The sequence below is a fragment of the Oryza brachyantha genome, chromosome 11 (genome assembly GCF_000231095.2).
Source record: "Oryza brachyantha chromosome 11, ObraRS2, whole genome shotgun sequence".
Lineage (NCBI taxonomy): Eukaryota > Viridiplantae > Streptophyta > Magnoliopsida > Poales > Poaceae > Oryza > Oryza brachyantha.
The window spans coordinates 2,939,507-2,955,641 of NC_023173.2; the positions used below are offsets into that span (position 1 = coordinate 2,939,507).

Genomic DNA, 16,135 nt, shown 5'->3' on the forward strand with positions numbered 1-16,135 from the left:
GTTTTAAGTTGTGTTTGCTTTTTTTTTTTGTGTAAGCACTGTGTTATCGTACCTACGTGTTATTTGATTTGTGTACATTCCATCCAGTATTTTTCATGAGTGAACAATATAACTATAGCAGTTTACTTCCAAATATGAACAGGGCCGGCTGTCCTAGGCAAAAAACATAATACAAGCCCTTTAAGTAAACTAAATATTTTTAAACTAACGTGGGGACTTCTTCAGCATGAAAAAAAAATATTATCAGATAGTAGTTGGTTCTTTTCCATTATGAACGTGCACTATCGTTTTGTGTAATCATTTTAAAACCCAATGGATTCGACTGTTTAACCTTAAGTTTTGGGGATATTTTCTTTTCACCCCATAATAATACAAGATCCACGAATTCTTTCACAACTAACTCACGTCTTATATATTTTTACCTAAAAGTATATAAAATTTCAGTCCATCCCATTGCAACAATACCGTTTAATAAAATTTCAGTCCATCCCATTGCAGCTATACCGTTTAATTTTTTAAGACAAAATCGAGAGCTTGATTTCGATCCATCCCATTACAACTAACCCCCTTTAAATTTTGTAAGGCAAAATGGAGAGCTTACTACCACCCTAGGTATACTATACAGTTTATTAGGCTGTTGAGCTGTTCAATATGTAAACGATTAATTAAGGTTAAGTTTTAAGGTAAGTAAACGATCACACACAATTAGGTATCTCATTAGTGAATATGATAAACTTAGTATTAATTATTACGAACATGAAAAATTAATAGAATTTTTAAAGCAATTTAATGATGGAATATTATTTTTTTTAAAAAAACACCATCTAAGTCTTGTTTGATTAGGAGGAATTTCAAAGGAGCAGGAATGTATTATGTATTTACATATCAGTTTATATAAATTTTTTTGAGAGATTTGATTGGACGAATAATTTCCTATATTTTCTCAGGTAGGAAATAAAAATTGCCTTTGATTTCGTATACTTCATTCCTACGGCCATTCATAAAAATTAATATTTTATTTTCCCCAAATCAAATAAACCCTTATCAGTCTAGGAAGCACGTTCAAAAAAGAGGATGGTTTTCATCCTGTCTTCCTCCTGACTAACTTCTTTTCTATTTTTTTCGTTCTAAAATAATTCATTTTTTACTTCTTCCGGCTTTTAATATTCATGGACCAGCTTATTTTCAATTTTCTCGTCCAAAAATAATTCATATTTACTTCTTCCGTTTTTTAATATAATATAAAGATACCGTTGCCTTTTAGAAATATATTTACCTCGTCTCTTATTAAAAATTATTAAATCAATAAAACTATGCATGTTTGAAATATATTTAATTATAAAATATTATATAAAAAATAAATTTTATAAATATTGCAAGTAAAAAGAATGGCTGTCTATAAATTAACGGCGTGATATATTAAAACCAGAGGAAGTATTTCGGTTTCTCGCACCTGCAGATGGGCTTTAGATGGTCCGGCAATCGTCGAAGGGGCCCATCCAGCCCACCACGACTCCAAAGCCCACGACATATCAACCTCCCACGATTCCCGAGGCCGCCGGCCTCCACGGCTTCTTCTTCCCCACCAACGGCTTCGCCTCGCCGTCGCCGCCGTCCGACGGCGGAGTCGCCGGGCTCCGCCGCGCGCGCGGGCGGGAGGGCGCAATTCGGACGGCTGGCTCGTTCCAGCGCGTGGGGGTAGTTTCATCGGCGGAGCAAATTAATTAGTACCACCACCAAGTTGGCGGCAGCAGCACACCACGAGCACCCCACGTGGTCTCCTCCTCCCTCGCATTGATTCCAATCACTCTGCTCTGCTCTGCTACTACTAACCTACTTCTACTTGGCTTCTGCTGCTTCTTCTCCGATGCTTCGATCCCACCGCGCCGACCTCTCCTCGATCCGCACCACTACTACAGTAATCGCTCTTGGTCGGTCGGTCGATCCATGCCCGCCGTCGTAGCGGGCGGCGGGTTGAGGAGGAGCTAGCTATAGTGGTGGCGGTGGTGGTGGGGATGGCGGCGGAGGCGGGGAGGTCGCTGGCGGAGACGCCGACGTGGTCGGTGGCTACCGTTACCACGCTCATGGTCGCCGCCTGCTTCCTCGTCGAGCGCGGTCTCTCGCACTTCGCCAAGGTAATCCGAAACGCTCGCTTGATTTGATCTGATCGGTTGGTTCCCAAATATATTGGGAGGAATCGCACTTGCTAGCTGCTTCGATTAATCGGCCACTTGCTTGCTCCATGTGTGATCCAGTGGCTGCGCAAGACGAAGCGGAAGGCCATGCTCGCGGCGCTCGAGAAGATCCGCGAAGGTCAGTAAGCAAACAACCACCACCTTTACTTCTTCTTCATATTAGTAAACAATCCATGTAAATTAATTTTTCAGAGTCCGAAATTATCCTCTTGGTTTCGTTATTAATCATTCGTATGTAGGTGTACGTCTGTGCTTGGCTATGTTGCGTGTAGACGCCAGATTTTATATCGATTATCTTAAGTAAAATGCACGAGTGTGCTTCGCCTAGATTTGTGCCTGTTCATCATATTTGCTGTTACCCTTGGTTTAATCCTCCTTTTGGATTTCTATTAGTGGAGCAATGATGCATTTGGAACGGTACAAGCCTTAATGATGTTGCCGCCGCTTGCGAGGTGTTTGACTGTATTCCTCACCAAGTGAAGCCATGGCTGATTGCAGAGCTGATGCTGCTCGGCGTCATCTCGCTGCTGCTGAGCCAAACGGCCCGGTGGATATCGGAAATCTGCCTACCGTCGTCTCTCTTCACGAGCCGATTCTACATTTGCTCGGAGACGGATTATGAGGATCTGGTGGTAGGAGGGAAGCGCTCTACCATGGAGACGAACCAGACTGTTGTGCCTAATGGCCTATTTGGTATTCAGTCACAGAATGTTTGCCCTGAGGTAATTGGCCTGCTTCTGTCCAGGGATTTAGTCATGCTTTGGTGATTCAGCTGGTGTATTCTCTTCGTGCAGGGTCATGAACCTTTTGTTTCATATGAGGGCCTTGAACAGCTGCATCGGTTCTTGTTTATCCTTGGTATCACCCATGTTCTGTACACTTTTGTAACTGTGGTCCTGTCCATGATTAAGGTAGGTGGCTACTGTTTGCTACTTTGTTGATTATCAATCCAACATTTTGGGATGCCTTTGTGTGTTAACTGTATTTCTTTTCTTCCTTTGAAGATATACAGCTGGAGGAAGTTTGAAACTCAAGCGTGCCAACTCCCTACTGAGCAGTTGCAAGGTTACACTGTCAATTAATGAGATACTTACATTAGCTCAGTACAGTTAGTTCGCTCTACCTGAATAGCTTTCGTATCTCTCAGCTAGGAGAACTAAGGTGATGCAGAGGCAGTCTACCTTTGTGTTCCATCATACATCTCATCCATGGAGCAAAAATAAAATACTTATTTGGATGGTAAGTGTACTATTTCTTTACAAGCAGGCTGCTGTTTACTGCATTGGTTGACGTTGCGTTATTTTTTACTTTATCAGGATACTCAAAAGTAGAGGCTTGAAAATTACTGTTTTTGTTTACTGGCTACTTGCCATTTCTACTTTAACCTTAACTGAGTCTACACTGTTTCCTCTCTAATTCATGTTTTCCAATCTGTGAAACTGGTGCAGCTATGCTTTCTGCGTCAATTTAGGCGTTCCATAAAAAAATCAGACTATATGGCTTTGAGACTGGGTTTTATCACAGTTAGAACTCTGACTTCTCTCAATTGTTTCAATTTTCTTACCCGTTCAGATGCTTATTTATTTTGAGAAACTGTTTGAATGCTTATGATTTCCTACATTCTCTGCATTGTGCTTACTTGTCAAACTTCTCATCAGTATCATAAGTTGCCACACTCATATGACTTCCACAAATACATGGTACGGAGCATGGAAGATGATTATAATGGAAGTGTTGGCATCAGGTAAACACTGCTTCCATGTGATGAATCAGCCATTGAGATGATCTTATTAATTCCAAACAGTGTGTTCCTGATCTTTCTAGTGAATGCAGTATTTGTTCTTTCTTTGATAAAAAAATTAAGTCCATCTACTATATAAATGTCAAACTGCATACCGTAGCCAAAATTAATATTTTGCTTGTCGTCAAGAGATGTGATATGTTTTTTGAGTCACACAGCTTCTTTTACATCTTGTTCTAGATTTGGATGGCATATTTTCTCCATGATCTTAACATTTTGTTTTTGAGCAGTTGGCCACTGTGGGCATATGCAATAATATGCATATTTATCAATATTCATGGTACTCTCTCTCTCTCTCTCTCTCACACACACACACACACACACACGGAGTTTCGGTAGCTGCTTTGATCATTGTATGATGTACATAACCCCTTATTGTTATTTGAAGGTCTTAACATATATTTCTGGATATCCTTTGTCCCGGCTATTGTAAGTATTTCCTGTCCTGCTTAACCTGACAACTAGATTAAATTAAATTTTCTCTGGTTTCTTGCTATGTCTTGCCATAATTTTGTGTGTTAAACATTTTGAAGCTGGTCCTGCTAGTGGGCACTGAGCTGCAGCATGTCATAGCTCAGTTGGCTTTAGAAGTTGTTGAGGCCACAGCCCCATATGTTGGTACACAACTGAAGTTGCGTGATGATCTCTTTTGGTTTGGGAAACCTCGGGTCTTGTGGTGGCTTATACAATTCATTTCATTTCAGGTGATATTATTTTGTTTGACTCCATATTTTATATTATGATGCTTATATGAACGCCTTCCACATCCTAACCTAACCTAACTGTTGCTTTCAGAATGCTTTTGAGATGGCAACGTTTGTGTGGTCTCTGGTGAGAATTATTTCCTTGATTTATGATTAATCATGGATTTACTTTGGTTGATAGTAACAAATGTTCCATTACTTTACGTCTATGAGGAGAATTGAATGGCTTCTGCTACTTAAATAACTCCATCTTTCAAGTTCAAATTTTAACTAGAAAGATAGAGTTATTTTGGGACGGATGGATTATTTTCTTGATTGGTATGTTTTTAACATGTGACCACTAAAACACAAGTAATTGTAAACTTAAAGTTATCAACTAGATGACTTGGTAGTTCACACTGAAATGTCATCAGTCCTCACTTCCTAACGAAAAATTCTTATGGATTTAGTAGATGTTTTTTTTCATGATTACCATTTAATATGGTTATTTACATAGTTACCTTCAACCTTTTCAGTTGGAATTGAGTAAGCAATCCTGTTTCATGAAGAACCATTACATGATTGTTCTCCGTTTGACTTCTGGGTGAGTATTAAAGAGCTTGAGGCGGCAGAGGAAGCCTTGCCCTGTTCTTTTCAGCTTTTTGTCCAGTTTTTTTTTCCACTAATTATTTGCTCCACGGTCCTAAGAATATTATTTCTCAAAAAAGTTTCTCCTACTGCATCGTTTAGATAACTTGTCCTAGGCTATTTGTTAAGTTTATTTCTCAAAATATTTTTTGTGTTAATCAAGTAAACAATCTACTTCAATAATCTGCTAAAAAATCTTTTTGCAACAGCATTTATGTTTTGAGCAAAAGCTGCCACAAAGTAGATTAGTTTGTAGATTCATTAGGATTTAAAGTAAAACCTCAAATAACGATATGAACTGGCATGAAACATGCATAGGTTACTGCAATTGACCAGAATGTATGTAGTTGGATCTCTCAAGCTAAATCCAACTTTGGTTGCCATCTAAAGAGTATTTCTATTTTATAGAGAAAATGAATCTGACTAGCATTTCAGTATGAAACCTATATTAGGTTGGACTTGGGACTCAATGAACTTCTTTCTGGATTTTGCAGGCTTCTAGTTCAGTTTTGGTGCAGCTACAACACATTGCCACTTAATGTAATCATTACTCAGGTATTCTGACTATTGAACCAGCACTCCTCCTCAGAGAAATCATTGCCTAATTTGCCAGAAATCTTTACTACTAATTTCTTAAACGGAGGAAGTATCATCTTGGCTTACGGACTAACAGTTTCTTAGTTTGAACAGTTCTAATCTTGTCTGACTACGAAGATTCACTTTATGCCATCCACACAAGCAAATTTTTTGTCAGCATGCTGTGGCTATCATGCAATTTCTTCACATTTTCTCCTCTCTTTCTTTTTTTTCTTCTTCTGAATTTCAGATGGGATCCAAGTTCAAGAAGTCACTGGTCTCAGAGAGCGTGAGGGAGTCGCTCCATAGCTGGTGCAAGAGGGTGAAGGACAGGAGGCACAACCCGCTCTTCGCGCGGAACGGGACGCTCACGTCAAGATCCGTCTGCTCCCTCGACACCACCTTCGAGGAGACTGACCACGAGACGAACACGGTCGGCACCCTGTCGAGAACCGTGTCGGCCACATCCCTGGACGAGGAGCTCACGGTGGCCACCGTCGAGGACAACGACGAGGAGATGGTGTCTCGCATGGAGCAAGACATCTGATCGGGCATTACGCTGGTGAAATTATTTGTCGTATCATCGTCATGGTCATCGAGCTACACCTGTGCAGAGTGACTGAGGAGATCCAGGTACACGCTAACAAATGACACGTGAGTGAGCGTTTGGATGGGTCAGGGATGGTGAAGATCGAAGCCCATCTTGTGGTTTGGTAAAATAGCAACCATAGAATTTGTAAGATGGTAGTTGCTGTAACACGGACATTTGACATAAATTTGCCATCCAGACAACATAGGGAACGTATCCTATGCATATAGACTTCCTGTACACATAATGTGCGCACCAACTATACAATGGCACTAAAAATTCTAAAAGTTTGTACACGTACTTTCAATAGTATTATACCTATATACAGAGTCTCATAGTCAAAATCTATTATGCATACCTATATATGAAGTAAGTCTCACTGTCAAATCTATTATACATATAGAACGACAGAAAAAACAAAATCCTTGTACTCTAAAAACTATAATTTCTTTTTATTTTTCTTATAGATAAAATACTATGAATATAGATATACGATTATATATATTGGTGGAGTAATATTATAATTATGTGTACAAATTTCTTTAGAATTTTCGATGATAGTATTTGTAAGCTAGGGTGCATTCCCTTGTATGCACACGACACGTTCCCTGCGACAAATCATTTCAATGCACGACGCAGTTACTACTGTCTACTGGGCCTAGAACCAAGCGACCCAAAGGAACAACACGTCAAAGACGCGTGCAGTGCACGCGGTCGTGTCCAGCTTGCGGCTCAAACTCGTCCGAGAGAAGAGCCACGAAATTACTCACACGCATCTTCTCTTCTCCGCTCCCCTAAAATTACAAACAGTAATATTTTTTTTCTGAATTAGCAGAAGCAACACTGAGTGAGAAACAAACAGAAATAAATAAATAAAAATAAAAATAATGTAAGAAAAAAGCGAGCGCGGAGGAGGCAAACCACGAATCGAAGAAGAGCTCCTCCTCCGTTCCAACCTCAACAACCTCCCACAAGCCACAGTCTTCTTCCCCCAACCCCCAGGAACCCGCGTGCGAGGAGCCGATGCAGACGGCGGCGGCGGCGGCGGCGTGGCTGGCGCCGGGCCCATCGCCGTCCACGTCCTCCTCGTCCTCGCCGTCCTCTTTCAAGGTTAGGGTTACGTTTTTGCTGTCTGTTATTTTATTTTATTTTAGGAGGCCAATTTACTTGGGTATGCCGAGCTGACGAGATGTTGATTGGATTTTCAGGTGGGGATTGCGTCGCCGTGTGGGACGGCTGCCCATGCCTCCTCCGCGCCGAGGCTGGTTGCTGCGTCCAGTCACCGGGGGCAGCGGCGGCGGCGGCAGCGGCAGCAGCAGCAAGGTGAGAGTTCTTTTTTGCCCCCTGCGTTTCTTCATTTTTCTTACCTTGTTGAGGTTCTTGGAACGAGATTCTTAGATTGGTAGAGGGCAGGCCCTCACATGTACTGTACTGTAGTAAACCAAGTTTGATGGGTTATCCATGGTTCATCTAAGGACAGCCTTTTCTGGTTGCCTATTGTGCCTACATGGTTGAATTGTTCATATGTATGTGATGTATTGTGCAATGGATTGTAGATGCAAACCCTCACTTTGTGGTGTGTTCAATATTTCGGTTGTAACTAATTTAGTCCCTATCCAAAATTGTTTCTTAGGTGTGTTTGCCAATCATTAGGACTTGTATTATACTGATATAGTGTGAGCTTAGTTTCATATGGTCTTGAAGTGGTGGTACTCTAGCGTATAGACATCTCAAATCAATTCTAAACAATTAGAATGATCATCACATAGTATTGCTATTGGTTAGATGTGGGCACAGGCCACACCTTTTGCTTGTTTTTACTTTCTTTTTTCAAGGGAAATAAAGATCTTGATTCACTGGAATTTGGAATAATGCAAATTTTGTTTGCATGATGCTCTTGCAGTGGTTAAAGCTATTGCCAACACAGACCCAGCGGTGGAGCTGCCATTGACAGCTGAAAATGTTGAGATGGTGTTGGATGAAGTTCGACCATACCTTATGGCAGACGGAGGCAATGTTGCATTGCATGAAATTGATGGGAATGTGGTGAGGCTGAAGCTGCAAGGAGCCTGTGGATCATGCCCGGCTTCAGTAACAACAATGAAGATGGGTATTGAACGACGCTTGATGGAGAAAATTCCTGAGATTGTTGCAGTTGAGCCCATTGCTGATGAGGAGACTGGACTTGAATTGAACAAGGAGAATATAGAAAAGGTAGTTGCTTGTATCTCTGGCCAAATAAAATTATACATAAATGTTGCTTGATGAATATGTTATGTTGAAGTAACTCGAGCTTTAGTGTGGCTAATTGATTAATTTACATAATGAAAGATCAAAGTTCTATGACAAATCTTTTAGCACCATGCTAATTACTTTAAGAGAGCAATTGAAAAGGATATTGGGAATAATAACTGCAATGTATTAATGATATCTTGCTTTATAATTCATTTTAAACACTTTGCTGTTGATATCTTGCTATCTGATTCTGCTTTAACTTTTAACCAATTTCAGTATTGTGATGATGTTCGAATTTAAATTTGAAGATGCCAACTTCGTTTTGTTCATGTAGTCAGCATATATGTTCCATTTTTTTAGTATTTTATCTAGGAAAAAGTTATATGTGACAGAAACTGAACTGCGGGAGCATGCTAACTTCTTTTCACCTATATTAGGTACTTGACGAGATTAGGCCATACCTTTCTGGCACAGGAGGTGGTGAGCTTGAATTTGTTGCGATCGAGGAACCTATTGTCAAGGTTAGGCTTACAGGCCCAGCTGCTGGTGTGATGACTGTTCGTGTAGCCCTAACTCAGAAGCTCAGAGAAAAGATACCGAAAATTGCAGCTGTCCAGCTATTGTCGTAAGCCTCAATACCTTTAGAAAAACAACCCCTGCAATGTAAATGTGCTGCTACAATAATTACCAGGAAAGAAGTTGTAATGGCTTTGTATGTGCCACTCCATTCTACTTAAACTACCAATAGTGATCATTAATATGAAATGTTGTAAGGGTGTTCCTACTGGTCTACTGGATCGATTTACCAAAAGTTTTGGCTGCATCTGTGATTCTGTCTATACAATGTGTGAACACCATCATTTATTTATAAGTTGAAACAGAAGACACTACCACCTGTTCAGTTTCACTTGATTTCTTATTGGCGCAAAAATCACTCGTGGGATTAGTGGTAACGGGTGAGGATAGTAATATGCAATCAGGTGCAGGATTGTATTTACTGTCATTCATATGTCATGTTTAGCATAGCTAGTGAATATGTATATGCATGGCCACAAGGAATGATACCAAACATGGGTTTAGCAGTAATGAGGCATATTATTAACTGGATATTTTTTTATTTATTGTCACAAAAGCACCAACATCAGAAGGCTCATAGCTGATATAGGCCGTGTTCGGCCAAAGAGTTAGATATCTAACTCCTCTCTTTTTTTATGCGCACGCTTTTCTAAACCCTAAACGGTGTATTTTTTGTGAAATTTTTTATAGGAAAGTTGTTTTAAAAAATCATACTAATCTATTTTATATTTTTTTAATAATTAATAATTAATTAATCATGTACTAATCTATTACTACGTTTTCCGCGCCGGATAACTAACCCATCTTCCACCCCAAACGAACACAGCCATAGTCTCGCAGCAGAAACAAATCGACTAATGAATGCTTCTGAAAAGAGGATAATTATCATGGCTTAGAAGTTCATTTAATAATGCTTTTAAAATAGTAAAATAAAATTACCAGGAGGCGCCTGTGGCCTAATGGATAAGGCGTCTGACTTCTAATCAGACGATTGTGGGTTCGAGTCCCACCAGGCGTGCGCTGTTTTTTTTTTTTGAAGTTTTTTTATTATTTCTTTTCTCTAGAAAAGCGGAGATAGATGGACGGTCAATGGCGATGAGCCTAGACAATATCAGCCGTCCACGTGGCTGATCAGCGGTCACTACACTAGCTAGCCACTAGCCACTGGTCTCTTCCTCTATCCTTGCGTACACGTGTGCAACTTCCAACGGCGCGGCGGTGGCGCGGATGGGGCTTTTGGGCTGGCCGTGGGCTCGCCGCCGGCAAGGCCCGTCCACCTTCGACCGCGCCTCCACCGCCGAGGAGGTCACCGCCGGCGTCGACGCCACCCACCTCACCGCCATCGTCACAGGTAGTTCATCTCGTTAGCTTATTATCGCCACACCGATTTGGTGGTGATCGATGGACGGAGGAACGAACGCGTGCAGGAGCGACGAATGGGATCGGGAGGGAGACGGCCCGAGTCCTCGCGCTGAGGGGAGCGGAGGTCATCATACCGGCGAGGACGATGGCGAGCGGCGCCAAGGTGAAGGATAGCATCGCGGGGGAGGTCCCGGGAGCCAAGCTCCACGTCATGGAGATGGACCTCGCCTCCCTCGCCTCCGTCCGCCGCTTCGCCAAGTCGTTCAGCTCATCACACGCCCATCTCAACATCCTCGTGTATGCCACTGCACTCCGCCAGCTCCAGCTTCACGGAGTCACTGACATGATTCCAAAAATCCATATGTGTTCAGATTCTTTTTGTTTGTGTGTGCGTATGTTTCTGTGAAGAAACAATGCAGGGATAATGGCATGCCCTTTCCAGCTATCAAAGGATGGGATTGAGCTGCAGTTCGCAACGAATCATGTCGGTAAGAAGGATGCGCGGACACTAGTTCGTTTCAAGTGGTTACTAATTTGTGAGTACCTGCTGAATTTTTTGGCCTTAATTGCAAGTACGCAGGTCATTTCTTGCTGACAAATCTCCTGCTCGACAAGATGAAATTGACTGCTAGAAAGACTGGTGTGCAGGGAAGGATCATAAACGTATCTTCTGTTGCGCATAAGAGAAGTGATGGTTCTTGTTTTGATCTGAACAAGCTAAACGATAAGTCTAGGTCAGCAATATGTTCATTTTTTTAGTTGCCGCGTACATGAGCACAATGTAAGTATTTAAAAGTGTTCTTCTTATCCTGCTCCAAAATTTATAGGTACAAGCCATTCATTGCATATGCACACTCCAAATTAGCCAATATTCTTCATGCAAATGAGTTAGCCAGGCGGTTGCAGGTACTCAATTTTTTGGCCTCAAGAAAGAATGAGATTTCTTTTTGCTAAAATTCGTGTCTAACTCAATAGTATTAGCAACGTACTTCACACGAAATATTGAAACTGCAGTTGATCAGTGTTTGTCAGGTGGCTAACCCATTTGATCAGCTTATTATAATTTTTTATGACTCTGATAAGAAACTAGTAACAGTATAAATATATCATCAATAAGGAATTAACATTGTCTCGTTGCCCTTTCAGGAAGAAGGATGTAATTTGACTGCAAATTCCCTGCATCCTGGAGTGATCCTCACCAACATCACTCGCTATGTCTTGCCAAGCAGTAATGCCATCGCAAACCTCATAGAGTTAACTGAAGACGAAATTGCTACTTTCTTCAGTTATTACTTATTACCTGTTCCAACCTCCAAATCATGTCTGAATATTTTGCAGGCATGGTGACTTCAATCCTGTCTGTGGCAAACCTCTTTCTGAAGAACACACAACAGGTAATTTATTCCAATCTTGCTACCATTCAACAATCTCACTGTAAAAGCTTCATCAACTGGTGTCATAAAGAAGACATTTTTCCTGAGATGATGAACATCAAATTGGTTTTGCAGGGAGCTGCAACCACATGCTACCTGGCACTCCATCCTGACGTGAAGGATGTGTCCGGCAAGTACTTCGCGGACTGCGAGGAAGCCACACCAAGGCCTGCTGGAAGAGATGCAGAGCTAGCGAAGAGGCTCTGGGATTTCAGCGAACAGCTTGTGGATTCTAATCAGCATGGAGAAATCAACAGACGAAAATGACACTGTTAGACTATCTGAAATTCTGTTAACTTTGACCATGTCTCAACTTGAGATCCTTCAGATACAGCTTATGATTTGAGGGCTGTCAGTGCACGGTTGTTTGCATGTGTAAACAAATTCCAATGCGTTGATAATCAGACTAATTTTCAACTTCATTTCAAAAGAAAACAATCACCTTTTTTTCTCTGACTTTTCTTGAGCTTCATCCATGAGTCGTGGGCGTGGCCAACCAAAGAAAAGGAAAGAAAAGAAATCATTGATGACACCGCCAGGCTGGACCTCAACACGAACTCTGAAATAAAAACTGTCTGCTCATGTCATTGTTATCTTTGTCCAATCGGTCAATCTACCAATCTTTGAACACCAGTTTTCCACAGAGATCTCTGAAATTTCCAAGTGCAAGATCCTTCTGGATTAAGAATTTTCCCTCCAAAATGAGCATATTTAGACGTAAGGAATCAGAGTACTGCAAACAGTCAGAGGTAGCAGCAGGTGTTGTCTTGTGCTGCTGCATTGTGTGCCACACAAATCCCTATCTCCTCCCAGATGGCGAATGGCAGCAAATGCTTTTGCTTCTGCACAACTCTGAATTCTCTGAAACTTGTGCTTCTGACCAATTAGTTCAGTAGAGGAGGAGGAGGAGGAGGAGGAATGGGGTTTAGCTGGGGATGGCTGTGTGGACGGCGGAAAGGGCCCTCAGGCTTTGGTGCGGCGTCCACCGCCGAGGAGGTCACCGTCGGCGTCGACGCCAGCCGCCTTACGGTCGTCGTCACAGGTTTGCACACCACTCTTTCATGTCTTGGCAATGTTCTTGCACATTCGTGCTTAATACTCTTAACAGTTTATTGGATAAACGAGAAAGGAAAAAAAATGAATTTAGAGTTGAACATTGTTATTGATCATCTGGTAAGTATGCAGCAGTACAGAATTAGCACAGTATTTTAAATTTCTGAACTGAAGCATGGTGTCAAACTGCGAAGACAAAATTCAAAACTATCTGCAGTCCAAACCTGACTGATTTTGAATCCTTTGGCTAAAACCCTAAACGCCACTCTAAATCAACTTTCTGCACCAATAGATTTCTAGCTTGTAAGAGAAATTCAAATCTCAAAGGGAACAGCAAATAGAAATTTACAGGATTAAAAAATATCTATCTTTTCTCTTGGCCCTGATCCCACAAATGTTCATATCTATATCATTCTTTTTTTTTTCCTTCATGTGACCATCTGGTAAATCCCAGGTGCAACAAATGGCATAGGAAAGGAGACAGCCAGAGTTCTTGCACTAAGGGGAGCAGAGGTGATCTTACCAACAAGGACACTGGAGAGTGGCATGAAGGTCAAAGAAAGCCTTGCAGAGCAAGTTCCTAGCTCAAAGCTCCATGTCATGGAAATGGATCTTAGCTCCCTTGACTCCGTCCGCAGCTTCGCAAAGTCGTTTAACTCGTCTTATAGGCATCTGAACGTCCTCATGTATGTGTTAGCAGTTTCTTCACTGACTGAATTGCAAATGTTCAGGAAGGGGTGAACTCACTGACGAGTCATTTTTTTTGCTGTGTTTCTCTGAAGAAACAATGCAGGGGTAATGGCATGCCCTTTTGGGCTATCAAAAGATGGGATTGAGCTTCAGTTCGCAACGAATCATGTTGGTAAGTATGTAGTACAGAATCTCGGCAATGGGAGATCTTTCCATATGAATTAATCACTTCTGAATTTTTTTTGTTAACAGGGCATTTCTTGCTGACAAATCTCCTCCTCGACAAGATGAAAGCCACGGCTAAAGAGACTGGTTTGCAAGGCAGGATAATAAATGTATCTTCCATTACGCATCGAGGAAGCGATGGTTCATGCTTTGATCTAGATAAGCTAAACGACAAGTCGAAGTTAGTATTATCTCTTCATTCTTCAGGCTGACTCGGTATAGAAAGTTGAACCGTTGTTCTTACTATGTCATGACAAATTTTCAGGTACCGTCCATTCAAGGCATATGCGCATTCTAAATTAGCGAACATTCTCCATGCAAATGAGCTATCCAGGCGTTTTCAGGTCTGCAATATATACATTTCATGAAAAAAATATAAGCGTCAAGAAAATTTATATCCAAAAAGAAAACCGTGCACCATTTGCATTCCAACAACATGGCACACTTATGATCCAACAACTCAGTGATTTCTTGTAACAATTCAGGAAGAAGGATGCAATCTGACTGCAAATTCCCTGCATCCTGGGGTAATCCCCACCAACCTTCTTCGCCACATCCTGACGAATGGTAACAGAATCACAAACTCACAAAAATTACAGATATAATTGAAGCATAAAACAGCCATAATGGTACCAATCAATTGTCTGTCTGATGCAATCAACACCATAATGCTCTATCTACAGGTGTGATCATATCAATCTTGTCAGTGATGAAACCTTTTCTCAAGAGCATACCTCAGGTACGACAAAAACATGCTCGACTAAACAAACAACAATTTCTGCCCAAGTGATCAACGTCAAGAAATTATCATTCAATACTGCAGGGAGCTGCGACGAATTGTTATCTAGCATTGCATCCTGGCGTGAAGGACGTGTCCGGCAAATACTTCGACAACTGCAACGAAGCTACACCGACGGCTGTCGCAAGAGATGCAGAGCTAGCAAAGAAGCTGTGGGAGTTCAGTGAAGAGCTAACTAGTGGCGAGCACAAGCTGAAGGGAAATGTAACTACTTGAAGTCGGCAACTACATTTGGAATGAGAGATGAGGAGCCCAGCCGCGGATCCATAATTTAGACATGGGAGAGGCCGAAAAGTCTTTAAAATGGGCATACTTCGCTATTATCTGCTACCACCGTTTCAATCTAGATTCATAATAGTAGGATATGTCATATCCAGAATTAGGATTCAATATTTTGGAACGTATGGAGTGATTAATTAGATGGTCTCTGCCAACCATTATACTATATATAGCACAACTGTTCTAAGTTGTTACCCAATGTCATCCGAGACGACGATTGTACCCTGTATTTGTTTTTCCCCTAATATTAGGCGTGAGGTTTGAAGCTTTAAGCAGCGATATTTGCTTTTCTTTTTTGAAGAGGATAAGCGTCCTAAAAAGATACATAAGTTTTTGGGAAGGTTCATACACTAGTCTAGTCTACTTATCAATATTTTTATACAATGTATGATGTACAGACTTTTCTAGAAAATTGTATGTCCCTTTTGTTTATTGGGATGTCTGGTTACATGAAAATACGCTACTAGTATCTATAGATTTTAATTATTAGCATGGAAGTAGTAATTAATTTGTAAGGAACTGAATAACTATTGTTGCTTTCGTATAGTTTTAAGATATGGAATATCATTTAAACTATTTAAATAATCACTTGTATTACACTGCCTTCATATATTTCCATAAGGCATATTTTTTTAAGACTATACTTCACCATTGATTTATCATAATTTTTTTTAACTGATATAGTGAAGAGCTTTAAAATATAAACCTACATACACAACTTTTTACACTGAATATACTTATGATTAAAATATTTACTAATCAAAATCCTAATTTTTCACAATGAAATATTCTTATTTTCCAAAATTAAAACACATCCTACAAATATCAGCTAAGGAATCTAACTTTACAACCCTTGTGTTCTTTTGTCATATAAAGATGAAAGATTATCTTATTTTTGTTATATCTATTTCATCGTAAGCAATGGAATTAACTACTAAAATTACAATTGCAAGTTTTAAAATTTTGACTAATTCCAGAACAAGACCAAGTT

General features: G+C 40.7%; 4 protein-coding genes and 1 non-coding gene across 5 annotated transcripts; all 5 read left to right on the forward strand.

The window, feature by feature from the left end:
- The first annotated feature begins 1,613 nt into the window (after positions 1 to 1,613).
- Positions 1,614 to 6,779, forward strand: LOC102710158 (MLO-like protein 4). Its single transcript, XM_040528876.1, has 16 exons — positions 1,614 to 1,776; positions 1,920 to 2,135; positions 2,256 to 2,313; positions 2,694 to 2,917; positions 2,990 to 3,106; positions 3,200 to 3,260; positions 3,343 to 3,434; positions 3,644 to 3,718; positions 3,854 to 3,939; positions 4,227 to 4,276; positions 4,385 to 4,425; positions 4,530 to 4,700; positions 4,792 to 4,827; positions 5,216 to 5,283; positions 5,822 to 5,882; positions 6,154 to 6,779. The coding sequence occupies exons 2-16, from the start codon at positions 2,016 to 2,018 to the stop codon at positions 6,448 to 6,450; spliced, it is 1,557 nt and encodes a 518-aa protein (XP_040384810.1). The 5' UTR covers positions 1,614 to 1,776; positions 1,920 to 2,015; the 3' UTR covers positions 6,451 to 6,779.
- Positions 6,780 to 7,366: 587 nt separating this feature from the next.
- LOC102710444 (nifU-like protein 1, chloroplastic) lies at positions 7,367 to 9,634 on the forward strand. The gene is made up of 4 exons (XM_006662720.3): positions 7,367 to 7,602; positions 7,701 to 7,815; positions 8,396 to 8,706; positions 9,165 to 9,634. Exons 1-4 carry the CDS (start codon positions 7,516 to 7,518, stop codon positions 9,354 to 9,356), a joined length of 705 nt encoding a protein of 234 aa, XP_006662783.1. The 5' UTR covers positions 7,367 to 7,515; the 3' UTR covers positions 9,357 to 9,634.
- A 614-nt stretch (positions 9,635 to 10,248) lies between these two features.
- On the forward strand, positions 10,249 to 10,321 carry TRNAR-UCU. The gene has a single exon. It is a non-coding gene; the product is annotated as a tRNA-Arg (tRNA).
- A 178-nt stretch (positions 10,322 to 10,499) lies between these two features.
- LOC102710737 (short-chain dehydrogenase TIC 32, chloroplastic-like) lies at positions 10,500 to 12,545 on the forward strand. Its single transcript, XM_006662721.2, has 8 exons — positions 10,500 to 10,654; positions 10,731 to 10,962; positions 11,074 to 11,153; positions 11,246 to 11,399; positions 11,493 to 11,571; positions 11,812 to 11,893; positions 12,004 to 12,059; positions 12,174 to 12,545. The coding sequence occupies exons 1-8, from the start codon at positions 10,531 to 10,533 to the stop codon at positions 12,363 to 12,365; spliced, it is 999 nt and encodes a 332-aa protein (XP_006662784.1). The 5' UTR covers positions 10,500 to 10,530; the 3' UTR covers positions 12,366 to 12,545.
- A 374-nt stretch (positions 12,546 to 12,919) lies between these two features.
- Positions 12,920 to 15,584, forward strand: LOC102700752 (short-chain dehydrogenase TIC 32, chloroplastic-like). Its single transcript, XM_006663197.3, has 8 exons — positions 12,920 to 13,140; positions 13,606 to 13,837; positions 13,934 to 14,013; positions 14,094 to 14,247; positions 14,332 to 14,410; positions 14,552 to 14,633; positions 14,750 to 14,805; positions 14,890 to 15,584. Exons 1-8 carry the CDS (start codon positions 13,017 to 13,019, stop codon positions 15,079 to 15,081), a joined length of 999 nt encoding a protein of 332 aa, XP_006663260.1. The 5' UTR covers positions 12,920 to 13,016; the 3' UTR covers positions 15,082 to 15,584.
- Positions 15,585 to 16,135: the final 551 nt, after the last annotated feature.

Bases quoted from the DNA above. Each gene is read 5' to 3' on its own strand.
- LOC102710158 (XM_040528876.1), top strand. From the start codon at position 2,016: ATGGCGGCGGAGGCGGGGAGGTCGCTGGCGGAGACGCCGACGTGGTCG. The intron at 4,701-4,791 runs GTGATATTATTT...TGTTGCTTTCAG, and splicing joins TACAATTCATTTCATTTCAG to AATGCTTTTGAGATGGCAAC. The intron at 5,284-5,821 runs GTGAGTATTAAA...TGGATTTTGCAG, and splicing joins GTTCTCCGTTTGACTTCTGG to GCTTCTAGTTCAGTTTTGGT.
- LOC102710444 (XM_006662720.3), top strand. From the start codon at position 7,516: ATGCAGACGGCGGCGGCGGCGGCGGCGTGGCTGGCGCCGGGCCCATCG. The intron at 7,816-8,395 runs GTGAGAGTTCTT...ATGCTCTTGCAG, and splicing joins GCAGCGGCAGCAGCAGCAAG to TGGTTAAAGCTATTGCCAAC. The intron at 8,707-9,164 runs GTAGTTGCTTGT...CACCTATATTAG, and splicing joins ACAAGGAGAATATAGAAAAG to GTACTTGACGAGATTAGGCC.
- LOC102710737 (XM_006662721.2), top strand. From the start codon at position 10,531: ATGGGGCTTTTGGGCTGGCCGTGGGCTCGCCGCCGGCAAGGCCCGTCC. The intron at 10,655-10,730 runs GTAGTTCATCTC...GAACGCGTGCAG, and splicing joins CCTCACCGCCATCGTCACAG to GAGCGACGAATGGGATCGGG. The intron at 11,572-11,811 runs GTACTCAATTTT...TTGCCCTTTCAG, and splicing joins AGTTAGCCAGGCGGTTGCAG to GAAGAAGGATGTAATTTGAC.
- LOC102700752 (XM_006663197.3), top strand. From the start codon at position 13,017: ATGGGGTTTAGCTGGGGATGGCTGTGTGGACGGCGGAAAGGGCCCTCA. The intron at 14,014-14,093 runs GTAAGTATGTAG...TTTTGTTAACAG, and splicing joins GTTCGCAACGAATCATGTTG to GGCATTTCTTGCTGACAAAT. The intron at 14,248-14,331 runs GTTAGTATTATC...ACAAATTTTCAG, and splicing joins AAGCTAAACGACAAGTCGAA to GTACCGTCCATTCAAGGCAT.